This window comes from Zasmidium cellare, assembly GCF_010093935.1.
Source record: "Zasmidium cellare ATCC 36951 unplaced genomic scaffold M409scaffold_10, whole genome shotgun sequence".
Classification (NCBI taxonomy): Eukaryota; Fungi; Ascomycota; class Dothideomycetes; order Mycosphaerellales; family Mycosphaerellaceae; genus Zasmidium; species Zasmidium cellare.
This window is the reverse complement of record NW_022986954.1, coordinates 391,364-418,169: the sequence shown is the minus strand read 5'-3', so window position 1 is coordinate 418,169 and position 26,806 is coordinate 391,364. Positions and strand designations below refer to the sequence as shown.

Genomic DNA, 26,806 nt, shown 5'->3' with positions numbered 1-26,806 from the left:
CCTTGATCACGGCTTGGCTCGTTATCGATAGAGCTTTTTGGTATCTCGGCTTTCGTTCTTGTGCAGTCGTTTTCGGTTGCCTCAGGAGAGAGCATACCTGTCCGAGATCTCCTGAGTTGAGCGCCGACATTCTTGTATCAGGCCTCGAGCACCACTGAAGCGGTCTGCCACCACAAGGGATTCGCGCCCTTTCAGTCTTCCTCACTGCAACTCAAGAGCAAAGAGACCTTCGACCTCGTGATACTTCCAGTTTGCAAGGTCCGTCATGTATCCTTTGCTGACGAGAGTCGGCGCCCAACAACTAAGTTGTAAGTCAGCAAAACCTGAGTGATGTCAATGTCACTGCACGCGCTTGCTGATGCGTGCATTGAGCGGCAGAGCCTTGGCTTCTTCTCACTGCTGAGCAGGACTTCTGGTTGAAAGACAAGTTATCTGCCCTTGGAGCGCCGTTGCCGCTGCGGAAAAAGACTCCTCTAAGATTTACGAAACAACGACGATAGATCCAAGACATAATCACACGTCGCTGCTAGGAGTTTGTCAGCCAACGAGGGTTGCCAGTCATTTTCGTGTGTGATAAAACACGCACGCTCCGCCAGACAAAATTCTCCGACATTGAACCGTCTCCAACCAAAACCATAATCTTCGCACTGATGGAACGTTACCAACTACTGTACTACGAAACCTTCATTCAATGTCTAACATCACAAATAAGGATTGCTGCCGTCGGGCCCGAGAGGTTTATCCTGAAGAAAACCGAAAAGTCGGTCTTGGGTCGATGTTTATTCTGGATCTGCGATGGAGATTCACCCAAAGATCAACCTTCTTCACCACAGCACCCCAATCCCTGCTCAATATCATCCCCTCTCTGTGTGCTTGCGTAGAGGCTCGCACAGCATCCTTCACCTAACAATGCGTATCACCAAGCCGTTCTTCAACCGCCAAATTGCCCATGCATTGCGACACTTCCGGTCGCGAAGAATCAACTCCTCCCGAAGACATTCCCACAGATGACAACTCTTGGATTCAAGTCCAGTTCTTCTTTGCTCGTTGTTGTGGATCGAGTCTGAAGCTGCCTATGCTGCCGTCGTTACTGGTTGAGGAGATGACGTTGGGGAATATCGAGCCCTTGGGTTGGGACGAACGGAGTGGACTACTCTATGCGAATGCCTGGGCTCAGCCATGCAGTTCATGTTTAAGAAGGCTGCGGGATGCATTGAGTAGGGCATTCACGGGTTTTGAATACGACGACCGTGAAAATGAGGAGGATGACGGGGGAGGGGAGTGGTCTAGCGAATGACGCCCAACGAAGAGGGCGAGGATGGACGCTGACGACTGGACCAAAACGACGACGACGAGGAGGTGATTGAAAGAAAGAGTCCTGGTATGTTTTGGACTGAAGACATTCGCTACATCGAACTCGTTTGAATGGCGTCCAGCTCGCCAAGACTCAACACACCGCCCAAGACATCACTCGTTGAACCATCGATCATCCTCTTCACTCTCTTCCGTCTCTTCGGTGGCTGCATCACGTCAGTACGTCTTCGGCCCAGCGACGAAATAGAGACCACGCACGCGAGAAAGTTCCTTCACCTTCATCATCCTCGTCAACGTCCGGCACGATGTCTCTCTTGGCCTGGAGTGGCTTGCCTACGAGAACAGTCGGCTCTGGATCGAGTTCCACATAACGAGCATTGCGACGCTCATCCTGGTACCACTCGTCTGTCGACCCTTCGAAATCTTCGTCTGCGTCCGCCGCGATGTCGCGCTCCGAGATGTGAGCTCCTGAAGCACTGGCTGGGGAGTCTGGAGATTCGCTGAGGAACGAGTGGAAGTCGAAAGTCTCTTCATCGAACTCGTCATCATCGTCTTCTCCACGACGGAGAATGCTTGGATCATAGCCTTCGAGCGAGTAGTCGATTTCCTCATCCTCGGAATCAAGTCCAAAGGAGCGCTCGTAGAGGCCGGAGTCGTAACTGCCAGGCTCCCCTTGTTCGACTTCCTCATCGTCTTCTTCGTCGTCAAAGACCTCTTCGAAGTCCTCATCGTCGTCTCCAGCGGCCCGCTCAGCGATAGGTGGTTGCGATACCTTATCGGCGTCGCCAACTGGATCAGGCTCATCGTCCGCGAATGGCGCGTCGGCATCTTCATCATCGTCTTCGTCTTCAGGGTCCAGGTCGACATACGGTGTAACATCATCTTGGTCATCCTCGTCATCTCGCGCATGATGCTGGACGTGATGCGGCTTCATGCGACCCAGCTTGCGCAGTGCTTCATAGTCCAGACCGGCGTCACGGCCTTCGAGACCTTCGATTGTCGGCTCATCTTCGAGATCTCTCGCGACAAGATCGTGATCATATCCATCGAGACTGACATCGACCTTCTCTCCATGTTCGTCGAGTACACCCAGAGCTTCTTCTGCAAGTGCGCTACGGACTTTGAGCGGCACGTCGTCCGATTCTTCGTCGTATTCGTTCGAAGATTGGGCCAGCACCGCGATAATGGCAATGGCGAGCCACGCGAGGAACAAACGGGCGTGCATGATCGAGAAAACGCGCCTATTGGAGCCGATGTCGTGGTCAAAGAGCGTGGAGTGTAGTCACTGCGAAGGTCGACATTCAGATACAACCCGACGCGCGACGAGGAGTCAAGTCATACTGCCAATGTCTATTGAGGACCGTTCGCGAAACCCGTTTTCGTCCATTGTGTTTCCCGCGGGAATGCGGTCACCGGATGTTGAGACAAAGACAGGACGAACAACTGATTGATCTCCTGACGAGCACGTGCTGGCGATGGCAATCAGGGCTACACGATGTCGAACATGTCTGTCGTCGCGTACTGCAAAGGTGGTGCTGGCTAGGAGATGCAATGTCTGCTCATGGCTTCGCAATGAGTTGCGATGCCGTCGAGGAGACCCGCATTCCAGCTATCACGACTGGAATGTGGATTGCTGAGGCTTGTACGACCATGTCCACCTCGCATGTTGCACACGGCGAAGGGGTCGCAACTTGGACTGGATGCTGGCCTCCTAACCATCATCTCTCCATTCGCTGATAGCTTCGCAATCGAGTTGGCGCATTTATGGATCGCCAACCTTGAGATGTATTCCGACTTGCGCCTTACAGTCTGTCTAGCATGAAGAGTGCTCGATCAGGAAGCCATGGACGCGGCCAAAGCGAAAGCGAAGGATACGCCCATACTTGAGCCTCGCGACATTCTCTATACATATCCAGTGATGCACTCGACTTGTTTGTTTTGGTTCAATTGACGTCTCATGAACCACAATGGCCGATCAAACATTCGACACTATCATTGTCGGCGCAGGCATCGTCGGCTCAGCACTCGCGGCTTTCCTCTCCAAGGACAATGAGCACGAGTCGATACTTCTCATCGATCGTTCGTTCCATGCTCTCAGTGGCTCGACAGGCTCTGCACCTGGACTCGTTGGCCAGTTGAATGTCTCCCAAACGTTGACGACGCTAGCTCAGGAAAGTGTGCAGGAGTATGCTTCCATGGCTGGCGCTTTCAAGAAGGTCGGATGTCTGGAACTGGCGAGCAGTGATGCGGGCTTGTCTGAGCAGCAAGAACGTCTTGCAATGGCGACAGATCGTGGGATGAAAGCAAGCATTGTGGATCATGACGAATCAGCCAAGTTGCTGCCGCCGATTGTGAAGAAGGACTCGTTTCGACAAGCACTGTACTTCCCTGACGATGGCTTGGCTGACCCTGGCGTGATCACGCATGCGTATCGATCACAGGCCAAGTCGCGGGGAGTACAATTCGAAGAGGCCGATGTCGTAGAGATCAAACAGTCTGGAGATGCAGTCACTGGCGTTGTCACAGCAGATGGACGCTCTTTCCAAGCTAGGCAAATCGTGGTCGCCAGCGGCATCTGGACCACTTCACTGCTGTTGGAGACCATCCAGAAACAGATCCCTTTGGTTCCTGTTGCGCATCCATACGTCTACTCGAGCGCACGAGACAGCAGACATATCGACTACCCGTTCGTCAGATGGCCGGAAAGACTCGTCTATGCGCGAGATCATGGCGAACGGGATGGCTTTGGAACATATGATCATCCTCCATTGGCGGTGGACAATCCTGGTGCGTCTGCTGTGTCTGACTGGCAAGGATCTGGCTTCGACACAGCAGTCTCGAAGGCTCTGAAGGAATGCTTCTCATCTGGCTTCGGCTCTGCAGAGACAGACCTATCTAGTGACTCCTTGGAACTCAAGCTGCAAGAGAAGATCAGCGGCATCTTCACCTTGACACCTGACAATCTGCCGGTCGTGGGCGCCATTGGACCAGAAGGCTTGTGGATCGCTGCTGCGATATGGGTTACTACTGCAGCTGGGTGTGCCAAGTTCCTGACGAAGCTGCTGAAGGGCGAGGATGTCGATGACCATATGAAGAGTGCGTTGGATCCTGGCCGCTTTGGGTCGTCTGTGCCTGTGGAGGAGCTGAAGAAGCAGGCTCTCAAGACTTACAATCATATCTATGGCGCCGATGAGAGTGGCGGCGGTTCCTAAATTCTTGGGGAGGGAGAGTGACCACGTGCTTGCGGTGAGGATGGCACGTGGCCACTCTTCTACGGCAGCAATCTTCTGATCAGCAGACCCCTTTCACAAGCACATCTGGACCTTGAGCGGTCGACATGAGGACTACTTAAGCAGAATTTTGCTGCTTTGAACTTCCTCCACACTACAACATCTTCACACAACCTCTTCCGTCATACCACATCCTTCAACGTGGCCCATTGATATTGGCCACCAGGTCTCTTGACAAACCAGCTGCTACATCGTCCCGATACCCCGACCGGATCACAATGACACGACTCAAGACGCTTCACGCAGCCTTGGGCCTCCTCATCGGCGTCATGGCCACACTCTCGTCGGCTGCTCCTCCGTATATGTCCTTCTCGTTCTGGCCCATGAACACAAGTTCAGGTGTTCATGCTCAACCGACTAGCACGATCCATTCGCACACCTGGACCCTGAACTCGAGCCTTAGCTTCCACACTTCTCCCACTGGCACGACTCGTTCGCAGACCACAATCAGCCGAGTTACCAGCGGTGGGGGTCAAGAAGTCACATTTCAACTCGACTACAACTTCGCAGGCCATCAGTTGGGATCGAGCTTTGGCCTTGGACAAGATGCTTGCATTGAAGGATTTACTCATGCGCTGTCGTATTGCGATGACAAGGATGGCAATCTTTTTCAGAATGGACTGGTTCACGCTTCGGTTCAGGCTGTCCCGGTGACTTTCTTGACTTTTGTGGTGGAGAGTGGCAGTGAGAAGCGATCTGTTCGCAGTGAAGCTCGCGAAGCTTTGGAGCAACAAGGCCCATGTCATGGCGACGGAGTTGGAAGAGGTTTCTGAATTTGGAAGCGACTTGATTTGAGCGTCTGTTTTCCAACAAAAGCGTGAGGCAAAGATTCAGCCTGGCCATTTGATCGAAGTACATACTATACAGCTTGTACCATACCAGATCCTTGACGATCGTCTCTTCATGGCAGCTCAGATGATCCATTCGAAGGCGAAGATGTATCCCCGTTGTATTCAAGCAACTAACACTGCATTCGTAAGCCGAGCCTCTCTCTCAGAATCAAGGACACCAATACTCTACCTCGAGCACGACGACCAACGTAAGAGAAGGACATCGGGACGTGATGTCCGACACATTTAAACTCTGAACCTCATTCCTCCAAGCTTTGTCATCGTCTCCACTAGCCCCGGTCTTTCACATGATTCGCCAATCCTCACGGCACTTCATGGAAGCTTGCTAGAAGTGGACGTTGATCCCGTAAACAATCATCACGACAACATGTTTGGCAGAGCACACGATCAGTCTGACACTCCCTTACTCCTTCCCCACAAACCTCGTCACCGACCGCCTTAGATACGTCAAAACCATGGGCGTCGTGATCTCCAAAACCGCTCTTTCTCCCTTCTCCCTCGTGACAGGCGTGATCGGTCTCGTCTCGTTCGTCTTCACCCTCGGAACGTTCTTCAAAGTTGTCTGGGTGAATCTCGAAACGATGTCCGAAGCTCCCCACGAGATCCATGGATACCTGACGGGGTTACGGACGGAATTGCTTGAGGAGAAAGCGAGTATACGAATCATGCGTAAACAAGCGAAACAATACCATCGGTCGATACGGAAAGATGAGAGGGAGAGTTTTCTGGGCATTGAGTTGGATGATGTGACGTTGAAGACGATGGGTGATCAGGTCAGGTCTTTGATTAAGAAGTTCAAAGAGTTGGAGAAACCTTTTCTCGCGCCGGGGAGTGAAGGGATTGGGGATTGGAAGGATCACAGGAATCGCAGGAGGAGGGATTCCTCCGTCTCGCCATACGAGCATTCAGCATACGCGAGTCCGCCGGAGAAAGGGCAGGGTAATGGGAGAGAAAGAGGGCGGAGGATCGCCGAAGACGACGACGATATTTTCTGGGCGCAGAGGACGCAGTATGCCAAGTTTACGCTCAGGAGGAGGTTCCAGTGGTTGGCGAGGAAGGCCGAGGCGCAGAATCTGTTTGAGACGTTGAGTCGGGTGCAGATTCGACGGATTGCGAGGCAGGTCGGGGGGATGAGTTGGTTGATGCATGAGTATGGGGGGAAGACTTGTGAGATGGAGGAGGTGATGAGGAGGATTGATGAGAGGACGAGTCGGATTGTTGGCGTGAGGAGGGTGGAGTGAATGTGGAGATGATGAATGCGCTTGGATGTGTAAGGAGAAGGCGACTCCTTCACTCCTTCCATTTGAAGAAATCTTGACGACGAGGGAAGGAGCAGGTTTCGCTGATATTGAACTGCTGATGGAAGCCAACGACTGCCTCAAATCGCAAACAATCTCGGAAACGGATGCCTGTGACGAGATCAACGACGATACCGCGACGACGACGACGACAGGGAAGAATGGCCGCAACATCCCCCAACATCCCCCAATATCGCTCCCCACGGCGGAAGTTCGGAGTCCAAATTCAAGGCATTATAATCAATCCGAAAGCACAACCCTCGAACTTCACCATCGAGACCAGATCCGTCCGGTAAGATGGTGTAGTGGGTTAAGCGCAACCATCACTTCGGTGAAAACTGCAGCGTCGGCATAAAAAGTAAGACAAAGAATAAACTCAGATGGATTGAGCCCTTCTTAAGTCTTCTCTAGATCACCCGTCTGGGGGTGGGATAGTTGTTCTTGTTTCTTGGGCGGGCTCGGGGGCAAAAAAGAATGGGCGAGGGTCTGTTCTTTTTTGGACTTTTTGATTGATCATGCTGTGGCCCGGGTTCGAGTCGTGGACTTGGGAGGGTAATGTTTTGTCATATCGATTTGACTAAGATAGAACGAATGTGAAGTTGTCAAACATTGATATCAAGCAGATGTATATGCGTCTATTCCCATTATACATGACGACTGCTTTTGTGAAGCCATTCACCCCTGACAAAACGAGAACGAAGACATCGTCGCTATCGTTCTCGTAGCGACTTCTCTCCCACCCCAGCAAATTCTACAGCTACAGCGCATTCTCCACTTCATTTGGCACACCCGGCTCCGTAATGACCTTCTCAATCAGCTGCAGTGTGGCCCTCAGCGGCAAACCAACCACATTGTCAAACGTGCCATTGATCTTCTCCACCAGAATGCTGCCCAATCCTTGAATACCATATCCACCAGCTTTATCTGCCCCCTCTCTCGTCCGCACATACGACATGATCAGATCATCTGTGACGTCTTCATCAAACTTGACCAGCGTCTCTTCCACATGCGTCTCCATCGCGTAGCCAGGATTCATGAGACTCTCCAGCGGCGCCATACACACCACAGCGGTGTAGACCTTGTGCCAGCCATTGTTCTGATCCCTCAACATCTTCAACGTCGCAAAATGCTCCCTCTCATTCTTCGGCTTCTCCAGAATCTGCCCAAAATGCGAGCTCACCACCGTATCCGCCGCAATCACCAACGCAGGTTCGCCTTGCTTGTCGTTGATCGTAGCTTCGTAGACATTCCTCGCTTTCTGCTCCGCCGTCTCCAGGACATACGCGAAAGGTGGCAGGTTCTTGTCCTTGTCTTCGGGAGCGGTGGATGGGATGATTTCGAGACTCGTCAAGCCAATCTGTTCACGGCGGCTGTCATTGGCGCCGCTCAGCTTCCAGTGACAGTGTTCCTCGCATGGTTACGACTTACCTGAGCGAGTAGCTGTCTCCGTCGGGGTGACGCTGATGCCAGGATGACTCTCTTGCCCCGGATCATATTCAATGCTGGGAGGTCTAGGGGTAGCGGCATTCTGGGGCCTCCTTGCGGCCGTGGGGGCGCTGGTGATGCTGATTTCTGGGAGGTCTCATCGTATGCTGGAGGAGGTTCCAGCGGCATCTTTTCGTCTGCCATGGCTGCGTGTATCGACGTTGGACGTGAAGCTCAACAGTGACGACGTCCTTTCCCGTTGCGAAGACCCTGGTACGGGCCGATCCGTCCTGCGGCAATCGCCCTTTCAACTCTCACCACTCTGTACGAAGGTAAAGGATTGGGAGGTCAGATTGACAAGCCATCTGACGACCTATTTTCTGATTACCTACGGCGGGCGCGGGCCCGATTCCTCCTACGCACGAGAAGCTCTACCCAAAACGTCACCTTTCTAGACCGTTTCCAAGCCAAGCTACACGCCAGCAGCCATTGGGGCGTCACCGGAGAGCGTCCTTCATCGAGATACTGCCCCGCGGAGGGGTGAGTTGTGCACAGCAGAGAAACAACGGGCGTAACCAATCTATGCGCCATGCCGTCTCGTCCATTGCCCGAACCACCCTCGACCATAACCATGACGGGTTCAAGCTCCGAGGTTGATGACACAATCCCGAATGTACGCCGACCGCCAACATAGAATCTTCTCTCTCGCGTGAGGCGAGTCGAGGTTGCACGTACCCGGTTGTTGCGTGTACATAGCTTGTTCGCCTCTGGTTTTTCTCTGTTTGTAATCTTCCATTTGTAAGTTTGCCCGCCGCGCTCCTGCTACTTGATCCTTCTTCACTCCAAGCTATATCTACGACCTCTCACCAGCCAAATTTCCTCATTTGAACAACGCAACACTCCCAATTCGACACAATGGTTCAAAACAAGGCTCTTATCTTCGCGGATTACCCTACAGGTTGGCCTGAATCGGGCAAGCATCTCAAGATTGAGGCCAGAGAGTTCGACACTCAGCAACAACCTCCAAAGGGTGGAATCACAGCCAAGGTTCACTATGTCTCCTTCGATCCGTACCAGCGTGGCCGTATGAGGAAGCCAGAGATCAAGAGCTACGCCGCACCGTTCGAGATCGGCAAGCCTGTCACGAACTCAGCCATCCTCACCGTACTCAAGAGCGACAACGAGAAGTTCAAGGCCGGCGATGTCATTTACGCGCCACGAGGAAACACCGAAGAGTACAGCGCGTACGAGAAGGAGGTGGCAGACACTTTCACTCCCATCCCACTCGGCAACCCCCACAACCTGGACCTCAAGTACTTCATTGGTGCTCTTGGCATGCCAGGCTTGACTGCCTACAGCTCATTCTACGAGATTGGTCAACCAAAGAAGGGCGAGACCATCTTCATCTCTGCGGCCTCAGGTGCCGTCGGCCAGATTGTTGGCCAGCTCGCCAAGCACGAGGGGTTGACTGTGATTGGCAGTGTTGGCGACGACAAGAAGCTGGAGTTCATCACCAAGGATCTTGGGTTCGATGGCGGCTTCAACTACAAGGCGGAGAAGCCCATCGATGCGTTGAGGAGACTGGCACCGAACGGAATCGACATCTACTACGAGAACGTTGGTGGCGAGCAATTGGAGGCTGCCATCACGCACATCACCAACTTTGGCCGTATCGTTGCATGCGGGATGGTCTCGCAGTACAACACCCCTCCTGCCGAGGTAAGCATACATCTCATACCCTTTTCGACTACAGATACTGATCCATATCCCAGGCCTACCCAATCCGCAATCTCATGCAAGTAGTCGGCAAGCGCTTGAAGATGCAAGGCTTCATCGTCTCCGACTCAAACATGGGCCCCAAGTACGCCAAGGAGCACCAAGAAAACGTGCAGAAATGGATCGCAGAGGGCAAGTTCAAGGCGGTCATGAGCGAGACGAATGGTATCGATAACGCGGCGGAGGCTCTGATTGGGATGCTGGCAGGCAAGAACTTTGGAAAGGCGGTGCTTGTCGTCAACCCGTTGTAAATGTAGTAGAGGAGGAATCAATACCCAGTTATGTCAAGAGAGAGAAAGTCCCTACACTAAAGATCCTCGTTCATGTTCCAGTAAGAAGGTAGACTCCAATACGTAGAGCAGATCCCATCTGGGAGTAACCTTGATCGCCGTCAGCAAGCGATGCCCCATTTAGCTCGAAGTGCGAAAGCTGAATGATGAAAAGGCAACTGCCTTTTAAGAGCTGACCTTATAGAACACACGATCTGACGCATCTTCAGCTATGCTATGTAAGTCAAGCTTCGTTGACTACATCTTATCAGTATCATTCCTGCGTCCGTCAACGGCCTCTAACGGCTATGGACCAAGTATCTGAGATGGAAGTAAGCATTTTGTCGATTTGTGCAAGTTCATGACGATGGGTTGATCTATCGATGGCAGGGTAGCCGATTGAAGGTTGTTATTGTTGGTTGTGGCCTCGGTAAGGGCGTAGAGATACGAGAGGGTCACGCATCCAATGCTAACGACCTCGTAGGAGGCCTCGCCTGTGCGATACAATGCCGCGAAGAAGGACTACACGTCTTGGTTTTAGAAAAGACAGCCGAGTTGAGTGAGATTGGCGCTGGAATACAGGTTCCTGTATGCCATCAAAACCAGGAAAGACAAGGCAAGGCTGATTTGAGAGGAACAGCCCAACGCAGGTCGCATGATCGACTCCTTCGGTTTGACGGAGAAGATGTTCGAAGCCGGGATGGTGGCGAAGACGAATGAGTTCTTTCTGAGGTGGCAGGACGGGAGCGTGATCGGAAAGAGACCTGGATCGGCGTGGGCGAGGGAGAAATGGGGATATGGGTCTTGGTGAGTGAGGTAAGGCCACGCCGAGGGAGGAGAGCTGAACGAGGCAGTACGATCCATCGAGCGGATTACCAACGAGTCGTCTTCGAAGAAGCACGCCGCCTAGGCGCCTCGATCCGCTTCGACGCCGACGTCGTCCAGACCGACTGCAGAGCCATCAAACCCACAGTAACACTCGCAACCGGCGAGAAAGTCTCCGCCGACATCCTCGTAGGCGCCGACGGCCTACGCTCTTCCGTCCGCCACGGCGTGCTCGGATTCATCAAAGAGCCCCAGGAGTCCAACGACCTCGCATACCGGATTACGATCCCTCGCGAGGCGTTGGAGGGCGAAGAGGATGAGATGATCCGGAGGATTCTGGATGAGGCGGTGAATTGTTTGTGGTTTGGGGGCGATGTTCATGTTGTGCTGTATGGGATTCGTGGGGGGAGGGAGATTAATCTTGTGCTTATGTGGGTGCTTCGTAAGTTTTGTTGAAATGGGGACTTGCTGATGGTTTCTCTGAAGATGTCCGGATGATCTTCCGCATGAGGTTTCGAAGCAGCCTGGGGATTTGGCTCAGATGCATAAGTTGTTTGAGAGTTGGGTGAGTAGTGGACGGATGCCAGATCTCTTGTTGATTGCTGATAATGTATGATTGTAGGATCCGACGCTCAAGATCCTGTTGAGCAAAGTCAACAAAGCCTTGAAGTGGAAGATTTGGGGCATGGAGGAGCTCGACACCTGGGTAAAGGGCTCCGTTGCACTGCTAGGAGACGCCTGCCATCCCAGCGTCCCATATCTGGCACAGGGCGCCGCACAAGCTGTGGAGGATGCTGTGGTGTTGGGGAGACTGCTGGGCCTGTTCTCTCGCTCTGGTCAACCAAAATCGTCTCTACCTGAACTGTTGAAACTGTACCAGCATATCCGAAAGGAAAGAGCAATGCCCATCGTCAGAGCCGCCGACAGCATGCGAGACATGTATCACGCCCCTGACGGCCCTAAGCAGGAAGAAAGGGATCGTTTGCTCCGCGAGCACGACTGGTGGGATGAGGATCGATCGTTCCCATGGGCGTTGGCTGATTTGAAGACGTTGCATGGGATATATGGCTACGATGCGGTGAAAGGCGCTGACGAGGGATTTGATAAGAGTCAGTTTGGTAAAGCCCAAGGTCGGCTATGATGACAGCGGCAATCACTCAACAGAGTCCAAGTGATACTCTCCCTTCGTCCTTCTCACACTGTCCGTCATCTTCCTCGACCATGGAAGGGATTGGCTTCTCGGCGAGTGGCGTCAGTCGAAAAGCGTGCCTTCTCTCGCCAGCGGGATAGTCGAGCGTCTGGGAATGATTTGTGACTCGTTGATCCCACACCAGCACCGTTCCAGCTTCGTAGCGGAATCGACATTGGAAGTCTGCTCTCTTCGCTATGTGATCGAACAGGAAGCCTAGGAGGTAGTCTGATTCTTCCTGATCGAAACCCACGATGCGTTTGGTGTAGACTGGATTGACGTCTGGGAACAGATTAGCACGTAACAATGGAGATCTTGTTGGACGCACATAAAGCTTTCTCTCCTGTGACGGGATGGACTCTAACCACAGGGTGGACTGCCTCCAACTCCTGCCTTCTCATCACCGCTTGCTCGCCATTCTTCATTTCCTGCTTCACGCCGTCATTGTTCGAATGCACAGCCTGCAGCCCTTCCAGCCTCTTCCTAAATCTGGGAGACAAAGCTTTGAAAGCAGCGACACTGCTACTGATCAACGTGTCTCCTCCAGCCTGGGCAGGACTCTCTAGCATGCAAATGAATGTCGTGCCTGGAGGTTGCTGTTCCGGTGATTGATCCGTGTGCCATTGAATGGGGCTACGTCCTCTCCACGAACGACGTACTCGCAAGTCAGAGGCGTGGTCGTAGATTATCATGTGTTCGTGAGAACCCGCGTCTGGATGTGGTGCCCAGCCATGGACGTGCAAGGGGCCGAAGTGTGAGACAATCCGTTTCTGTGCGGAGAAGCCGATGTCTGCGAAGTCTTGCGAACGGAAGACGAGAGCTCCACATTGAGCTGCGAGTAGAGCGAGTTCGTCAAGACCGCTTTGTGTGAGTTGGGAGAGCTGGACGCCTTCGATCTCGGTTCCTACATTTGGCGAGAGGTCGTAGAACTTAGTCGCATTCTTGAGAAGATTTGGGAATGTAGGGTCTGCTCTATGACCTGGGTCGTGGTGCTCGAAGGAGCCTATGTCTTCTACTTTCTCCAAGGGGTCGTAGAAAGCTGGTCCGAACATTTGATCAGTGGGCTACTTACAAACGAGAAGACCGGGACACTCAACATACGCATGTAATCTGGGTAGAGCGGTGATCCATCTTGCTTCTTCTCCCGTATGACTGCCTTTGTGAGGTCTGAAAGGCTCGGCATTGTGTCGTGGCTTGTGTGAGAGTGTAGGGATGGCGGCACAGTGGGCTTGCTTTATCTACATCGATTGTCAGCTCGACCACCGGCCAGGTATGTGCATGCAGACACTCACAAGATGTACTGTGCGTGTTCTGGCAAGGGTAGCCCATCAACCAATGATTTAGGCGTTTTCGCTTGGCTATCAGCCTTGTCGATAGCTGATGCCCTATCGAGATCAGACGCATTGCATCAGTATCCCATGTCTTTCAGCTATCATGCAGCGGCCAAGTCAGACCATGCGCTGGCATTGCTTGTTGATACTTAAAGTCTTGTAAATATCAACCGCACTCCCACGCATTGTCGGTCGAAGCAAGATGTCGATGCCGTGGTCGACGATGCCAGAGGTTGAGAAAGACACAAAACCGGCAGATCAGGCTTCCATCGACGCAGGCGAAGTCGTGGAAACTGACGCAGAGTATGAACGGTATCTTCAACTCCACCAAGAGTTCGCAGTCAACCATGGAGCTCAAAATCGCAGGCTACTGCGCAAGCGTACGTCTTTCAGCCACGCATCCTTATCTTTCACTGACAATTACAGTCGACTGGCGACTCTTGCCGACTTTGAGCTTCCTCTACCTCATGTGCTCTTTGGACAAATCCAATGCTGGCAACGCCAAGTTGTTCGGTTTCCTGGAAGATGTCGGAATGACTTCTGAGCAGTTCAATCTGGCGCTCATGTACCTCTTCTTCACATATGGACTTTGCGAACCGATCTCGAATATCGCCTTGAGACGACTTGGTCCGAAGATGTGGTTTCCGTTCATCGTCACGGCGTGGGGACTGGTCACAACTCTGACTTGTCTCGTCTCCAGCTATGGCGGTTACATCGTGATCCGGCCGATGCTGGGAATGACCGAAGCTGGCCTGTATCCTGGATCGTACTTCATCCTGAGTATGTGGTACACGCCTGCTGAGCTAGCCACTCGAATGGCCATCTTCTATGGAGCCAACACGGCTGCCGGTGCTTTTGGAGGAGTGATCGCATACGGCGTCGGCAATCTTGATGGCGTTCATGGAATGCGAGCTTGGAAGTGGCTGTTCTTGATCGAAGGCGTCGTTACGATTGCTGCTGGACTGTGCTGTTTCATATTCCTGCCCCAGTTCCCCCATCAATACAGTGGGGCCAAGCGCAGCAAATGGCTTACTGAAGCTGAGTTGGAGTACGCCAAGTTGAGAGTGAAGTATGCGGCAGGACCCAACCCACCGACTTACAGGTTCCGATGGAGCGATGTCACTGCCGCGCTGAAAGATCGAAAGACATACTTTATGATGATGCTGTTTTGGTGGGGAGGAAGCGTGCCAACTTACTCACTTTCTTACACCTTGCCGACGATGGTGAAGAACCTGGGATACAGTGCCGTGCGGGCACAAGCACTTACAACACCGCCTTACATCTTCGCGACGTGTATTTGCGTGCTAGTAGGCTGGCTGTCTGATCGATACCAGAAGCGTTATCTGGCAATCATGGGGTCGTACACGCTGGGATTGATGTGAGTGAAGCCGCTCAAGCTATGATTCTGCGGCTGACAACGTGCAGTGGTATCATCGTGTTATGGATCACGACTCACTACGAGCATCTTGCCGGCGTGAGTTACTTTGCCATATTCCTCGCCGCGGCTGGGTACTCAGCACAAGCTCCCATTGTAGGCGCTTGGGCGTCTGTCAATATCCCCAACCCTTCAAAGCGGGCTGCCGCAATCGGATTCTTGATGTTGGTGGGTTCCGTCGGTGGTGGGAGTATCGGGTCGAACATCTATCTCGACTCGGAGGCGCCAGTCTATCCGTTGGGGTTCGGGTTTAGTGTGGCATGTACAGTCATCGGTGCCATGATTCCTGCTACGATCCATTGGTGGCTGATGAAGAGGGAGAATTCTAGGAGGAGTCAGATGGATGGAATTCAGGTCCGGCAGCAGTATTCTGACAGCGCGCTCAGCGATATGGGCGAGGACTCGCCGCTGTTCAGATATACACTGTGATGGTTGAAGGCAGGTGGAAGTGAAGACGTCGACGCGAAGATGGCAAGTCGTCTCGCGCGGACCCCGCGTGGGATGTGCTGTTCCAGATCGGGAAGGTCCAGCCAGCTACCTGTGCTCCTTCCATTGACTCGATGATAAGGTGAACCACTTCTTCAAGATAGGCGACAGCTTCCATTGTATATCATCTTCAACGTCTCGCCTCATTCCACGTTCTCCTAATGTTGCACAATCATGGAGCCTCGAAGTAGATCTTTCATTTACCTCTCTTCTTTCCTCTTCTTCGTTGCCATTGCGACATGGTTCATACTTCCTACAAACTATCACTATGATGCATATTATGCTACCGAGAGCAAGCCATCTTTCAGTGCACCAAAGCAGAATGTTTGGGCTGAGTTGACGGAGACTGAGGCTCAAGATATCTACGACTTTGTCTATGCTCAACGGCCTGAGCTCAATCTAGTACGAAGGCCAAAATCTGCATTGGAGAATTCCATCTACATCTTGGAGACACTGAGGCCGAATAAGTCTGATGTCGTACCTTATCTGTTCGAGGATGGTGATGCTCCGCAGAGGTGGGCGAAAGCAGTGCTTGCTCTCAATGTCGACGACACACCTTCTCTGGTATATCATGCAGTTGGACCTCTACCTATCTCGAAAGAATCACAGATCCTCCCATTGACGTATCCCTTCAACTCGGGCCGGAATGATGTCAAAAGCGAGATCAAGGACTACCAGGCTATCATCGAATTTGGCGACGCTCTTGGTCAAAGCATCTCGGATATTACCCAGGAACTTCTTGGAGCTGCTACCGACCCAGATAGCAAGGATGGACTGCTGTGCCTTCCAAGACCTAGCCGAGTGGCAACTGGTGGACTTGTTCTGTGGTTTCAGTTCTTCAGACCTGGCCTTGGCTCTGGTGGAAGAACCCTCTTACCGCAAGGTGTCTATGTCAAGGTCAATGCCACTAGTCTTGACCAGGACGATTGGACTGCCGGCCCTTATTTCTACAATGGCGTTATCTACGACGACGTTGAAGACTTCCGCGCCGCAATCAAGCACGCGAACTTCAAGAAGACTCCACCAAATCTTGATGGTTCGTGGACAGATACCGAAGACTTTGATGCCAAAACAGAGGGCCGCGAACTACCACCTCCGATCTCAGTTCAACCATATGGACCCAGGTACAAGCTTGACAAAAACGAGCGGTTCGTATCTTGGTTTGGCTTCGAGTTCTACATTACGACAGCTCAAGCGACTGGTCTCACTCTTTACGACATTCGTTTCAAGGGAGAACGTGTGATCTACGAGCTTGGTCTACAAGAAGCAATGGCTCACTATGCTGGTGATGATCCGATGGCAGGTGGTCAAGAATTCCTTGATACATTCTTCGGTATGGGCAAGAACATGTATGAGCTGCTTCCAGGCTATGACTGTCCCGCGTATGCCGACTATATGGATACGCACTACCATATGGCTCATGAGACTCACGAGCTTCCTAACAGCATCTGCGTGTTCGAATACACTGCTGATCACTTGCTGTCTCGTCATACAGCAGAGTTCTCGGTGACTGCTTCAAGGAATACCTATCTTATCGTCCGCTCTACCTCCACGGTTGGCAACTACGACTACGCCATCGACTACATTTTCTACATGGACGGCGCTGTCGAAGTCAAAGTGCGTGCATCAGGTTACATCTTCGCTGCCTTCTACCGCTCCAACAAGACCGAAGGCGAAGACGAGTATGGCCATCGCATTGGTGAAGCTGTATCCAGCAGCGTCCACGACCACGTCATCAACTTCAAAGCCGACCTCGACGTAGCAGGTCCAACAAACGATATGGTCCGTCTGGCATTAGAGCCCCTAACCAAATCGTACAACTGGGACCAGCCAGAAGTCAAAGAGCGCAACACAATGCATCTAGTGGAATACGGCGTCAACCAAGAAACCGGCCTCGACTGGCCCAAAAACAGCGGCGAATTCTTCATCGTCTACAACTCCGAAGAACGCAACGCCTGGAGTCAGCGACGAGGCTACAGAATCACCTCCGGCACAGGCATGGGCTCAACACCGCACCTCACGATCGAAAACTCCACCACCCTCGGCGACAGCGCCCGCTGGGCCGAACACGACATCTGGGTCCTCCGGCAGAAAGACACCGAACCTCGCTCCGCCGATCCCCTGAACTACCTCGCTCCCATCGACCCGATCATCAACTTCAACGACATGGCCGATCATGAAAGTTTGGAGCATGGAGCGCCTGATACGACGTATGACGGCGATCTCGTCGTCTACTTCAACCTCGGATCACATCATATCCCTCACAGTGGAGACATTCCCAACACGCTCATGCATACAAGTGGAAGCAGCGTCATGTTCATCCCGCATAACTTCCACGATAGGGATCCAAGTCGGGAGAGTGTGCAGGGTGTGCGATTGCAGCTTGATGGGAAGAAGTTTGGTGGTGGGTTTAGAGGACAGGAGGAGGACGATGATGCGAGGGTTGATCTGAGGACGAGGTTGAATCGTCGTGGTGAGAAGGATCCGAAGGTGAATTATTTTGGGGGAACGTATGAGGAGGGCGTGAAGGTGCCGTTGGAGGCTTTGGAGCCGGATTTGGAGAAGGGGTATAGGACGAAAAGGCATGAGGTGACGGATTTGAATTTCAATGGAAGTGCGGCGGGGGTGTGGATGGTTGGTTAGATGTGAGATGACATGAAAGGGAGGTGTACAGTGACTTTTGGCCGCCTCTGAGCAGCTTAGGGTGTATTATGAACATACCACGCTCATTATTAGACATTTACAGCTCGCCCACGCCAAACGACCCTCCCGTATCTACACCAATGGCCGCCAACACCGCTGCTCCAGCATCTTTCCCTTCCTTTCCCTTTCCTGCAGCAAGAATGCCAAATCTTAAGAACACTTCCGTGCAGGTCACCAAGATACTCAGCACAATCAGGACGATAATGATCCAGGTGATCCTCGTCATCTTGACGTCTGCAATAGAGTCGGACAAGATTTCGGCGAGATCCAGGAAGACTCGACATCGCTCGTTCAGGACTTGGATGCGTGGTTTGATTTCGAGGTATTCGCGAACGGCGGCATAGAGAGGGTGGAGGGTCGGTTCTGAATCCCAGAAGAAGTTGGGTGTGTCGAGCATGTTGGACGCTGGACATAGTCAGTAGAGGTCATATACAAAGCGCTTCTGAACTTACAAAGATTGACGTCGACTCTGCCTTCGAATAGTCTCCCAACCAAGCCGACAACCTCTTTCCGGTTCATGCCAAGCCTTCCCTCCAATGCCAGCCTTCTCGGTACGTACTGTGCTTCTGACATCGTTCTCTGCATCTTCTCCTCAAAGAATGAAAGCTTAGTCGATTGCCCAATAGCGTGAGACATTGCAAGTTTGATCATGTGGTCGCTAGTCCTTAGCGTAATCATGTCGTTGTATATTCGAGGCTTGTCCGCTGTCTCGTCGTATTGGAAGTGAAACTCTTCCGTTTCGAAGTCGCTTTCGTCTAGAGGTCGAGTGACCAGAGGTAACGTCAACGGAGGAGCGAGTGCTGCTGCTTTTTGAGAGAAGTGGGTCGAATGCTTCCCAGATGGTGTGTTGGATTGTGATGAGAAGGTCATATCTGCGAGGACGTCCTTTTCCTGATTCGGGCTGAAGTTCCACAACACTGCCACACCGTAGCTGAAGATGAAGAGTTCGGCCACTGTATGGGCATCGGGTGATATCGATGCATGTGGTGATGTGAAGCTGAAGGCTGACGAATCGCTGCTCTCTCTACGACCAGCTTGTTGCTCTTCATTCCATGTGTCCGAGTCTTGTACTCCATTCGTTGTGCCCTCATCCGGTACTTGCTGCATATCAGGTGTAGGTTCCGAGTTGAATTCTCGGACAGAGTATTCTTCACTTTCCTCGCCCCACCCCTCGCGGTACTGTCTTCTCTCGTTTGCTTCAATCTGCTCGTCCAGCACACTCCTGCCGCCTGGGTGCTTCACCACTGGACTACTCCTAACTCGATAGCCGTCGCTGCCACCCAGGAGAGGAAGTTTGTAGACGCAGTACAGACAGTCGTCGTAGAGCTTCGTCTTGGCACCGTGCTGATCTCGCACGAAAGCCGCAGTACTCCTCAATTTGTAACTCTGCGCTGTACAATACGCTGTGACTCTTGCCAGTTGAGGATCCGCTACTCGCTGTGATTTGGGCAATCTCTCCGCTTCACTCCTACCACCACCGCCTGGCTTTCTCCTCTTCTTCAGCTCTTCATCCTTTGGAGGCGCAGTGTCATCTTCCTCTTCAAACCCGTCACGATCCTCATCTTCCTCTGTCGTTTCCGGCAGTAATACCAGCTTCTCGCTCGTCTTGCTGCTGCGCGCGGGAATGTGGGCTGTGGTCAGAGGTACACCGCGGCCGCTCAGCTTCGGATCGAGGGGATATCGTCCAGACGGCGTACGATTATGCGATTTCGGTCGGGCTCCTGGAGTCTCGCGTCGCTGGGCGGATGGGATCTCGCTGGCGTATTGCAGGACATTGTCGACCGAAATCAAGCGGGTGCCCGCTCGCTGGGGCTGAGGACGTGGTGGTTGAGGGCGGACTTCGCGTGCGTCGGTGACCTGCTCAGAGCTCAGTATTGCTGCCATTGGTATTGACGAGCGTGTTGGCGCATACAAGGACCGTTGGGCCGCGTTTCTGACCGCGTGGTCCGGCAACAGACATGTTTCGCTAGCGGCAGGGATCAAGGGCCTGACGTGGTGTTGGGCAGCAATCAACATTCACTTGATTTACACTCCATCATGTGAAAATCAGATCTGGTGGGAGACATTCGCGCCATCGTGGTCGATCTGTGAAAGACGACTGGAAAGCTGCTGAGCTCAATGCGGGTGGACGTCATTGCCGAGTGCCGAGTCGACTTCACCTCCTGGAACGCTTCGTCTTCCTCTTCTGTTTCTCCAGCACTGTCGTTCTAACAAATGGATGATGTAGCCACCGATAGCATGGCCCAGGTGAGATTCACTGGGAGATAGAATTGTGCGTTGCACAACTCATACGGTAACCCGAGAAGTTCAGCTGCAGCCATTCCCCTGCAAGCCCATATGGAGGCGCAGGAAGGCTGAAGTATCCATGCAAATTCTTTCGATTACTTGAACAGTATCACGGCATAGCTGGTTTTGATTTCGTTCAGAAACGATGTGGCTTGCTAAACACGACGACCCTCCTCTTGAAGCACTTCAGCGACGACCGCCAGGCACACGAGCAAGGCTATGCCATCCTCTCTCACACATGGGGCGAGGATGAAGTGTCGTTTCGTGATATGACCCGAGAGAGCTTGCTAGATGACTACAAGCGCCGAAAGACTAGGAAGAAGGCTGACTTCATGAAAATCGAAAAGGCCTGCGATCAAGCAAAGCGGGACGGGCATACCTGGGTTTGGATCGACACATGCTGTATTGACAAAGAAAGCAGCGCGGATCTGAGTGAGGTCGTCAACTCAATGTACCGATGGTACGCGGATGCGACTGTATGTTATGTCTACCTGGCAGATGTCACTATCGAAAGCCACAGGCGAGGGGACATCCACAAGCTCCCACAAGATGTTGACTATCTTCGTCTCAAATTCGCAGCAGGCCGATGGTTCACGAGAGGCTGGGTGAGTGAAAGCAATTGCGAATTTGAAGCATGCGCTGAAAAATTCGATAGACACTGCAAGAATCGATAGCTCCTAAGGAAGTGAGGTTTTACGACTCTGAATGGTTCTTTATTACGACCAAAACCCAAAGCACAGCTGCATTAGCCAAGGTCAGCGGCATTGATGAGATAGTACTTCGTCGTAGCTATCAGGCCAAGCACTTCTCTGTTGCGACCCGCTTCTCATGGGCAGCAAAGCGGCAAACCACCAGAGTGGAAGACGAGGCCTATTCTCTGGTCGGTTAGTACGTCATTTACTGTTGCGATTGTTACTGACTTAGTCAATCAGGCCTTTTTGATGTTAGTGAGATCTTGCTAAGCTTCTGTATGTGCTAATGTCATACCATACAGGTCAACATGCCGATGATCTACGGAGAGGGCCAGAAAGCTTTCATCAGGCTTCAGGAGGAGATCATAAAAACGTGAAATATCGCGGCAGAACTCATATCTGTCCAGGGCTGACTCTTTGCCAGGTCCACAGATCACAGCATATTCGCCTGGTCAAAATTTAGCAGAGACAGGGATCGCTTCCAAAGAACATTACTGGCTCCTGCTGCTCAATACTTCGCAGATGCTAGTGCGATCGAAGCAAGCGCTGATGCAGCTCTTGGCGACTCTTATGAAATGTCGAACAGTGGCCTTCGAATCTCTCTGCCTACGAGGAACATTGGCGTTTACCTGCTTGCGGAGCTGAATTGCTGTATCGACGGCGCCCCAGCGGTACTGCGACTTCAAAACTACGCTAGTCGACAAGGCCGCCCAGCAAATCAGAGGAGCGGGCGCATCGTCTGTGAAGTTGTGCGAGCTCTTGATGTTAATGCACACTACACAGGCCGGCAGGCCCTTGACCCAGGAATAATTAGCGATCTGATTATATTGAGGGAATCGTTCAGCACCGTTCTCAATGCACGTGGTGGTCCGTCACGAGTCGCACCGAAATGGTCAGCGGCCCCGAAAAAGGAGGCGAATGCATCCACGCCTGGGGACCACAGCAGGGATTACATTGTGATTTAGACGAGGGCACTGGCAGGAGCGAAGACTTCGTCAGGTACGTCTATTCTGCTCACCTCCATTTGGAGCAATATCACGTTGCCCGCAGCAATCAGTTGATTGGCAGCCTCTGTGTCGCCTCCTGAAGTGCACATTCAGCTTGTCAATCAAATGATGAATGTGGCTAAGGCCTGAAATCCCACTTTCTGCAAAGGCAACGATCCTATCGGTGTTGTACCTGCTCGAGTGCCTGCTATCAAGGTCTTAAGAACAAGGTTCCACAAAGAGAGTAGCAGATTTCTACCTCTGTGCTAATACGTTTCGTTCTAGAATCGAATGGGATCGTCGGCGTCTACGTCCGCAATCACGATAGCTGCAACTCTTACATCGTCGGGGAATCGACTTCTGCAGCAGGTCAAACCTTGAGAAGTACCCGTTTTGAAGACAGGACCGACTGACCTATGTCTCGCGTTAGTACTACCACAAAAAAATTTGAAGCCTTTCGCGAGGATCATTCCCTTATGGGCGGATGTGAGTAGTTTTGTGTGCTCTTTCTTTCTGCACCCCTACCTTGATTGATGCAGCTTGAAAGCTTCTTGTGAGTGTGATGGGGGATGATGAGACTGTCGACGAGGTCGACAACGCAGTCAAGATAAGAAACCCCCAATCATCATCTTCCCATGATACAGCCCCGATTGCAGGCCGCCATATCAGTACACATCAGCAATCAGAGAGGCGAAACAGCAGCAAGTGCCCAAGACCCTAGCCACGGAAGAATGTTGGGTCAATGTCGATTGCGAATTACTTTCATGAAGGCCGAGTATCCATCTTACCCACGAACGATATGAAGTTCTCACGTCGAGCACAACATCATGGACATGCGAGAAGGACTTGCGAGAAGGACTTCAAAAGAGGAGGGTTGAAATGTGAGCAATTTGATTGGTCAGTAAGCGAGAGATTGAGTCGCTGAGTCGAGAATGGCAGGTCTCGGCGTCAACTTCCTCTTCCTTCTCTCTCACTACACACACATCAATATAGCAGCCTGCCAATCTTCACGTGCAACGTCAAGATGAGTGGATACCCAAACAACTCGGGGCTGCCGTCACAGCCAACCTACCAACCTTTCGCTGGCGCCCTGGCGCAACAAACCTTCCCGGCTCTCCAGAGTAACAACCAGCAACTTGGCCCTGTGGGTCCGCAACACAACATGGCTCGAACGAGCTATCAACAGCATGAGCCACCGGCCCCTCCAAGCTTCCCACGGGCGCCTCAACATGGCAACATCAACAATTGGGACGATTTTGACGCTGTCGAGGCGGAGATGAAGTCGTTCGCCTGGCAGTCCAAAGCCTGCAGACCAAGAGGCCAACACAATGACGCAGCGTTCTGGCTGCACTGGGCACAGCATTTTCACCGTGATATCTCGATGGCTGGTTGAATTTAGCTGATGTCGATCTAGGGAGCTCGATCGGCGTCTGACCCAGGCGGAGGATAGCCTCATCCGCGATTGGGAGGAGTTTTATGCCCTGGATGAGGAGATGGTGTCATTGTGCCATCAATCGAACGCCTGCAAAGCAGCAGGCCAATTCGATCAATCTGAGCAGCTGCTTCAACAAGCACGGTATGCTCATATTAGGATTTGGACGTCTGCACAAACCATGCTAATGTCGCTTTAGGGACATCGACACTCGATTAGTTGCTGCGGAGTCATATCTCCCACCTGAATCGAACGAGGTATGCCTTCCCGCTACATTCGGCTCGAGCATCTTGGTCAAATGATTTACTGACAGTATCCCCGGCAGGCTCTACAATCTCAACAACAGCCGGGGACCAACAACGAGGCTCAACAGCATGTTGTTGTACAGCAGCAGACTGTTGCATCCCGCCCTTGAGGCAATACGTTCTGATTACCGTATTGCCAACACGGCAACACGCTGAGAAACAGCATGTCGGCCATTCCATGTCAGCCTTCGGGCAGTCATGTTAAGGTCAAGCCTTCCGCCCTCGAGCTACACTCTCAGACCTCGGTCAGTGTAGTTGAAGCTCGTATACAGTTGTATCGTCTCTCATCTTCGGCAGTGAGATGGAAGCTCTGAGCCCACGTCTTGACGACCCATTGGAGACGACAGACGTGGTTGAATTGAATTTGTAGCATTATCTGTATGGATACCATTCCATTTTCACGCGCACTTTAATATACATGACAAGCCGCCATTGTAGCTGATCTTTGACGACTGCAACCGCCGACTGCTGCGTGAGCCCTCATGCCGTTCTTAACCCATCTCCCTCTCCTCGCAAGCTGTGCAACGATAGATGAGCGTCTCGCCGCAGTAGCCTACTTGGACTGCTAATTGAGACAATTTCAAAGATCACATTCGATCGTGAGTATACTGTGTGATTCAGTTGCAATGGAGTCTGTGCCTGTGACCACTGGTCCCGTGACAGAAGATCAGCCTGAAAATGTTTCATTCAGGTGTGCTACATACAAATAATAGGGAGTGTTTGATGGGAGCCAGCTGCTGTTGATGATCAATCATCAGCAAGAGTTGCCAGCCATCAGCACACGCCGCGGCTTGAGTCCCGGACAATTCACGGCATACACGTACATAATCGAGCAGACCTGTTTTGATGACAACTGGCATCAAGAGGTCGTATGGGTGCTGGTGATCGAGCAGGCCTGTTTTGATACCTTTTGGCATCAAGACAAGCTTGGTCGTATGGTTGCGAGATTACGGGTTGGTTTTGATGCCGAGAGGGCTTCAAACCATACCTCACGCAAGATGAAGCTTGATGACGATGCCAAACGGCTTCGCCCCATGCAGCATCTGCCGAAAGCGATCATGATGCCCATCAGGGCTTCAGACGTTTTCGACACCATTTATGGCCTCCGACTCGTGCAAAATTACACCTCCATGGGCTTCGTCCGAGTCCTGTACGCTGGCCTCCTGCTCAGACTCGTTTGCTGCGTTGGCGGCTTGTTGAGCTGTGGTTGACACATCGGGGTGTTCGTGGGCTGGCATAGGCATAGGAGCGAAAAATTCCTCTTCGTCTTCGACTAAACCCGTGTCCCAGAGCTTCGTTGAGAAGTCAGAGCCGGCTTCGAGGCGCCGACAGAGGTTCTCGAAGGTGCCCTCTTCTTGTTGTGGTTGCCAAAAGCTCCAAAGTCTCGAGACTGTTGGTACCAGCATCCGCTTGACCCACTTGCCGATACTATATACGCGGTCGTGCAAATCGTTGAGCAGCTGGCCATGGGTAGACACGGTTGCCTCCAGCTTCTCCAGCTCCTTGAAGTGGTTAAGCATGCTGGTTATCTGCTTCTTTTGAATCTTGACCGCCATACATTCGGCCATTATGTACATGTTGAGCGGTGTCGCATGGAAAGTGAGCTCTTCGTTGGTGAGGTTGCTGTGAAGTGTTACGGTCTTGCAATGTGCGTTAGTACTGGGTCGTGGGGCTGAACTCGGATCGTTGGGATGCCCCAGGAGAGCACCACTGCTTGTAGCAGCAATCAAATCTGCCTGTAGTTTGTTGTATTTCTCCTCCAGTAGTTCGAATTTGAAATCGAGGTCTGAGGCAATGTTGTTGGCCTTGAGTTTGGCTTCCGCTGATCGCATAAACTCCATAAAGTCGTTGCACTTGCTCACAAGCGAGTCATGCTCAGCTGCGATTATCTTTTGCTCCTCAAGAACCTGATGAATCTTCATTCCCAGACATTCTAGGGGCAGTTGGTTTACGGTGGCACTGGTTGAGGGTTGGGTTGCACCGATGTTGGGCGGCGAATTGGTTGCGCGGCTGGGGTTGGTTGCAGCGTTCGTTGAGGCGGAAGTGCCTTGCGGGTGGTTGTTTGATAAACGTGATGTAGGCCTCGTGCTAGGCATTCTTATGGCTTGTATTTTCTGAGAGTGGCAAGCGAAAAGTACGTCAATGTGGATGATGTGTGTCAAGATTGTTGCTGGTGGAATTTGGCGGACGTTGCGCAGCAGATGCCACACGGGCCAAATTTCCGTAGGGACAGCCGAGCACCCGCATAGGAGGCTTCAAGTAAACAGAGCCTGGTGGCAACTTCACTTTGACCAAGGCCTTTCGAAGCAGGCTTGATCAGTTCGTCGCTTGCATCGTAGTGGACACTCTCCCAGAGCCTCTTGATTCCAAGCCTAAATGTCCAAAGACGCGTGCAGAATGGTCCGCGCGTTCGCGCGAGCGGTAATCCATGCGTTGTTCGTTTTTAGTGCCTTTGCCCTAGCACAAACTTCTAGAATTTGATACGAAAGATGGAAAACGCCTACCACGGCATGCTGCATTAGAGGTGTGACTATGGGGAAAGCGAAGCTACATCTATACCTAGGTATCAATCTGTGCCAGAACAGTGACCCGCCAACAAGCCGTCACCTGTGCTGAACAAAGTAACACAGTACGAAGTAATGGGACGATCGACTCACTTCAACGCTACTAATCTCTTCAAGCCCAAGCGGCGAACATAAAGTCGCTGTAAGGAACATCTTAATACCTTATAGCCTTGCTGAGTGGCTTAAATTGATTCTCAGGCATTCTCATGACAATTCTGGATGTTTGTTCATGCCTTGTGAAAGGAGTTGAGTGAAGTGTTGTGCCTGGGGATCACGTGAGTGCCAAGAAGGCCACATCTTCTGAATTCACAGTCCTTGTAGATACCTGCTCCCGTAATCAATCATCTAT

At 52.2% G+C, this 26,806-nt stretch overlaps 14 protein-coding genes across 14 annotated transcripts; 9 read left to right on the top strand and 5 right to left on the bottom strand.

The window, feature by feature from the left end:
• Positions 1-1,467: 1,467 nt before the first annotated feature.
• Positions 1,468-2,539, bottom strand: M409DRAFT_52542 (uncharacterized protein; the record flags this gene model as incomplete). The annotated part of the gene is made up of 2 exons (XM_033812105.1): positions 1,468-1,520; positions 1,573-2,539. 2 exons carry the CDS (start codon positions 2,537-2,539, stop codon positions 1,468-1,470), a joined length of 1,020 nt encoding a protein of 339 aa, XP_033670172.1.
• A 742-nt stretch (positions 2,540-3,281) lies between these two features.
• Positions 3,282-4,526, top strand: M409DRAFT_20508 (uncharacterized protein; the record flags this gene model as incomplete). Its single annotated transcript, XM_033805424.1, has 1 exon — positions 3,282-4,526. The coding sequence occupies one exon, from the start codon at positions 3,282-3,284 to the stop codon at positions 4,524-4,526; it is 1,245 nt and encodes a 414-aa protein (XP_033670171.1).
• A 296-nt stretch (positions 4,527-4,822) lies between these two features.
• On the top strand, positions 4,823-5,377 carry M409DRAFT_20507 (uncharacterized protein; the record flags this gene model as incomplete). Its single annotated transcript, XM_033805423.1, has 1 exon — positions 4,823-5,377. One exon carries the CDS (start codon positions 4,823-4,825, stop codon positions 5,375-5,377), a length of 555 nt encoding a protein of 184 aa, XP_033670170.1.
• A 533-nt stretch (positions 5,378-5,910) lies between these two features.
• On the top strand, positions 5,911-6,696 carry M409DRAFT_20506 (uncharacterized protein; the record flags this gene model as incomplete). Its single annotated transcript, XM_033805422.1, has 1 exon — positions 5,911-6,696. One exon carries the CDS (start codon positions 5,911-5,913, stop codon positions 6,694-6,696), a length of 786 nt encoding a protein of 261 aa, XP_033670169.1.
• An 814-nt stretch (positions 6,697-7,510) lies between these two features.
• M409DRAFT_64998 (uncharacterized protein) lies at positions 7,511-8,382 on the bottom strand (the record flags this gene model as incomplete). Its single annotated transcript, XM_033816325.1, has 2 exons — positions 7,511-8,110; positions 8,182-8,382. The coding sequence occupies 2 exons, from the start codon at positions 8,380-8,382 to the stop codon at positions 7,511-7,513; spliced, it is 801 nt and encodes a 266-aa protein (XP_033670168.1).
• Positions 8,383-9,093: 711 nt separating this feature from the next.
• Positions 9,094-10,205, top strand: M409DRAFT_64997 (uncharacterized protein; the record flags this gene model as incomplete). The annotated part of the gene is made up of 2 exons (XM_033816324.1): positions 9,094-9,897; positions 9,951-10,205. The coding sequence occupies 2 exons, from the start codon at positions 9,094-9,096 to the stop codon at positions 10,203-10,205; spliced, it is 1,059 nt and encodes a 352-aa protein (XP_033670167.1).
• A 326-nt stretch (positions 10,206-10,531) lies between these two features.
• On the top strand, positions 10,532-12,189 carry M409DRAFT_20503 (uncharacterized protein; the record flags this gene model as incomplete). The annotated part of the gene is made up of 7 exons (XM_033805421.1): positions 10,532-10,555; positions 10,614-10,653; positions 10,708-10,811; positions 10,864-11,030; positions 11,078-11,479; positions 11,535-11,613; positions 11,671-12,189. 7 exons carry the CDS (start codon positions 10,532-10,534, stop codon positions 12,187-12,189), a joined length of 1,335 nt encoding a protein of 444 aa, XP_033670166.1.
• A 16-nt stretch (positions 12,190-12,205) lies between these two features.
• On the bottom strand, positions 12,206-13,420 carry M409DRAFT_64995 (uncharacterized protein; the record flags this gene model as incomplete). The annotated part of the gene is made up of 3 exons (XM_033816323.1): positions 12,206-12,519; positions 12,566-13,276; positions 13,339-13,420. 3 exons carry the CDS (start codon positions 13,418-13,420, stop codon positions 12,206-12,208), a joined length of 1,107 nt encoding a protein of 368 aa, XP_033670165.1.
• Positions 13,421-13,770: 350 nt separating this feature from the next.
• M409DRAFT_20501 (uncharacterized protein) lies at positions 13,771-15,432 on the top strand (the record flags this gene model as incomplete). The annotated part of the gene is made up of 3 exons (XM_033805420.1): positions 13,771-13,948; positions 13,995-14,946; positions 14,994-15,432. The coding sequence occupies 3 exons, from the start codon at positions 13,771-13,773 to the stop codon at positions 15,430-15,432; spliced, it is 1,569 nt and encodes a 522-aa protein (XP_033670164.1).
• Positions 15,433-15,663: 231 nt separating this feature from the next.
• Positions 15,664-18,132, top strand: M409DRAFT_20500 (uncharacterized protein; the record flags this gene model as incomplete). Its single annotated transcript, XM_033805419.1, has 1 exon — positions 15,664-18,132. The coding sequence occupies one exon, from the start codon at positions 15,664-15,666 to the stop codon at positions 18,130-18,132; it is 2,469 nt and encodes an 822-aa protein (XP_033670163.1).
• Positions 18,133-18,229: 97 nt separating this feature from the next.
• On the bottom strand, positions 18,230-20,152 carry M409DRAFT_64990 (uncharacterized protein; the record flags this gene model as incomplete). The annotated part of the gene is made up of 3 exons (XM_033816320.1): positions 18,230-18,597; positions 18,645-20,049; positions 20,105-20,152. 3 exons carry the CDS (start codon positions 20,150-20,152, stop codon positions 18,230-18,232), a joined length of 1,821 nt encoding a protein of 606 aa, XP_033670162.1.
• Positions 20,153-20,810: 658 nt separating this feature from the next.
• Positions 20,811-21,547, top strand: M409DRAFT_36165 (uncharacterized protein; the record flags this gene model as incomplete). Its single annotated transcript, XM_033810508.1, has 4 exons — positions 20,811-21,083; positions 21,134-21,362; positions 21,411-21,421; positions 21,473-21,547. 4 exons carry the CDS (start codon positions 20,811-20,813, stop codon positions 21,545-21,547), a joined length of 588 nt encoding a protein of 195 aa, XP_033670161.1.
• A 1,633-nt stretch (positions 21,548-23,180) lies between these two features.
• M409DRAFT_20497 (uncharacterized protein) lies at positions 23,181-24,003 on the top strand (the record flags this gene model as incomplete). Its single annotated transcript, XM_033805418.1, has 4 exons — positions 23,181-23,494; positions 23,571-23,732; positions 23,788-23,845; positions 23,914-24,003. 4 exons carry the CDS (start codon positions 23,181-23,183, stop codon positions 24,001-24,003), a joined length of 624 nt encoding a protein of 207 aa, XP_033670160.1.
• Positions 24,004-24,969: 966 nt separating this feature from the next.
• On the bottom strand, positions 24,970-25,989 carry M409DRAFT_52533 (uncharacterized protein; the record flags this gene model as incomplete). Its single annotated transcript, XM_033812104.1, has 1 exon — positions 24,970-25,989. One exon carries the CDS (start codon positions 25,987-25,989, stop codon positions 24,970-24,972), a length of 1,020 nt encoding a protein of 339 aa, XP_033670159.1.
• Positions 25,990-26,806: the final 817 nt, after the last annotated feature.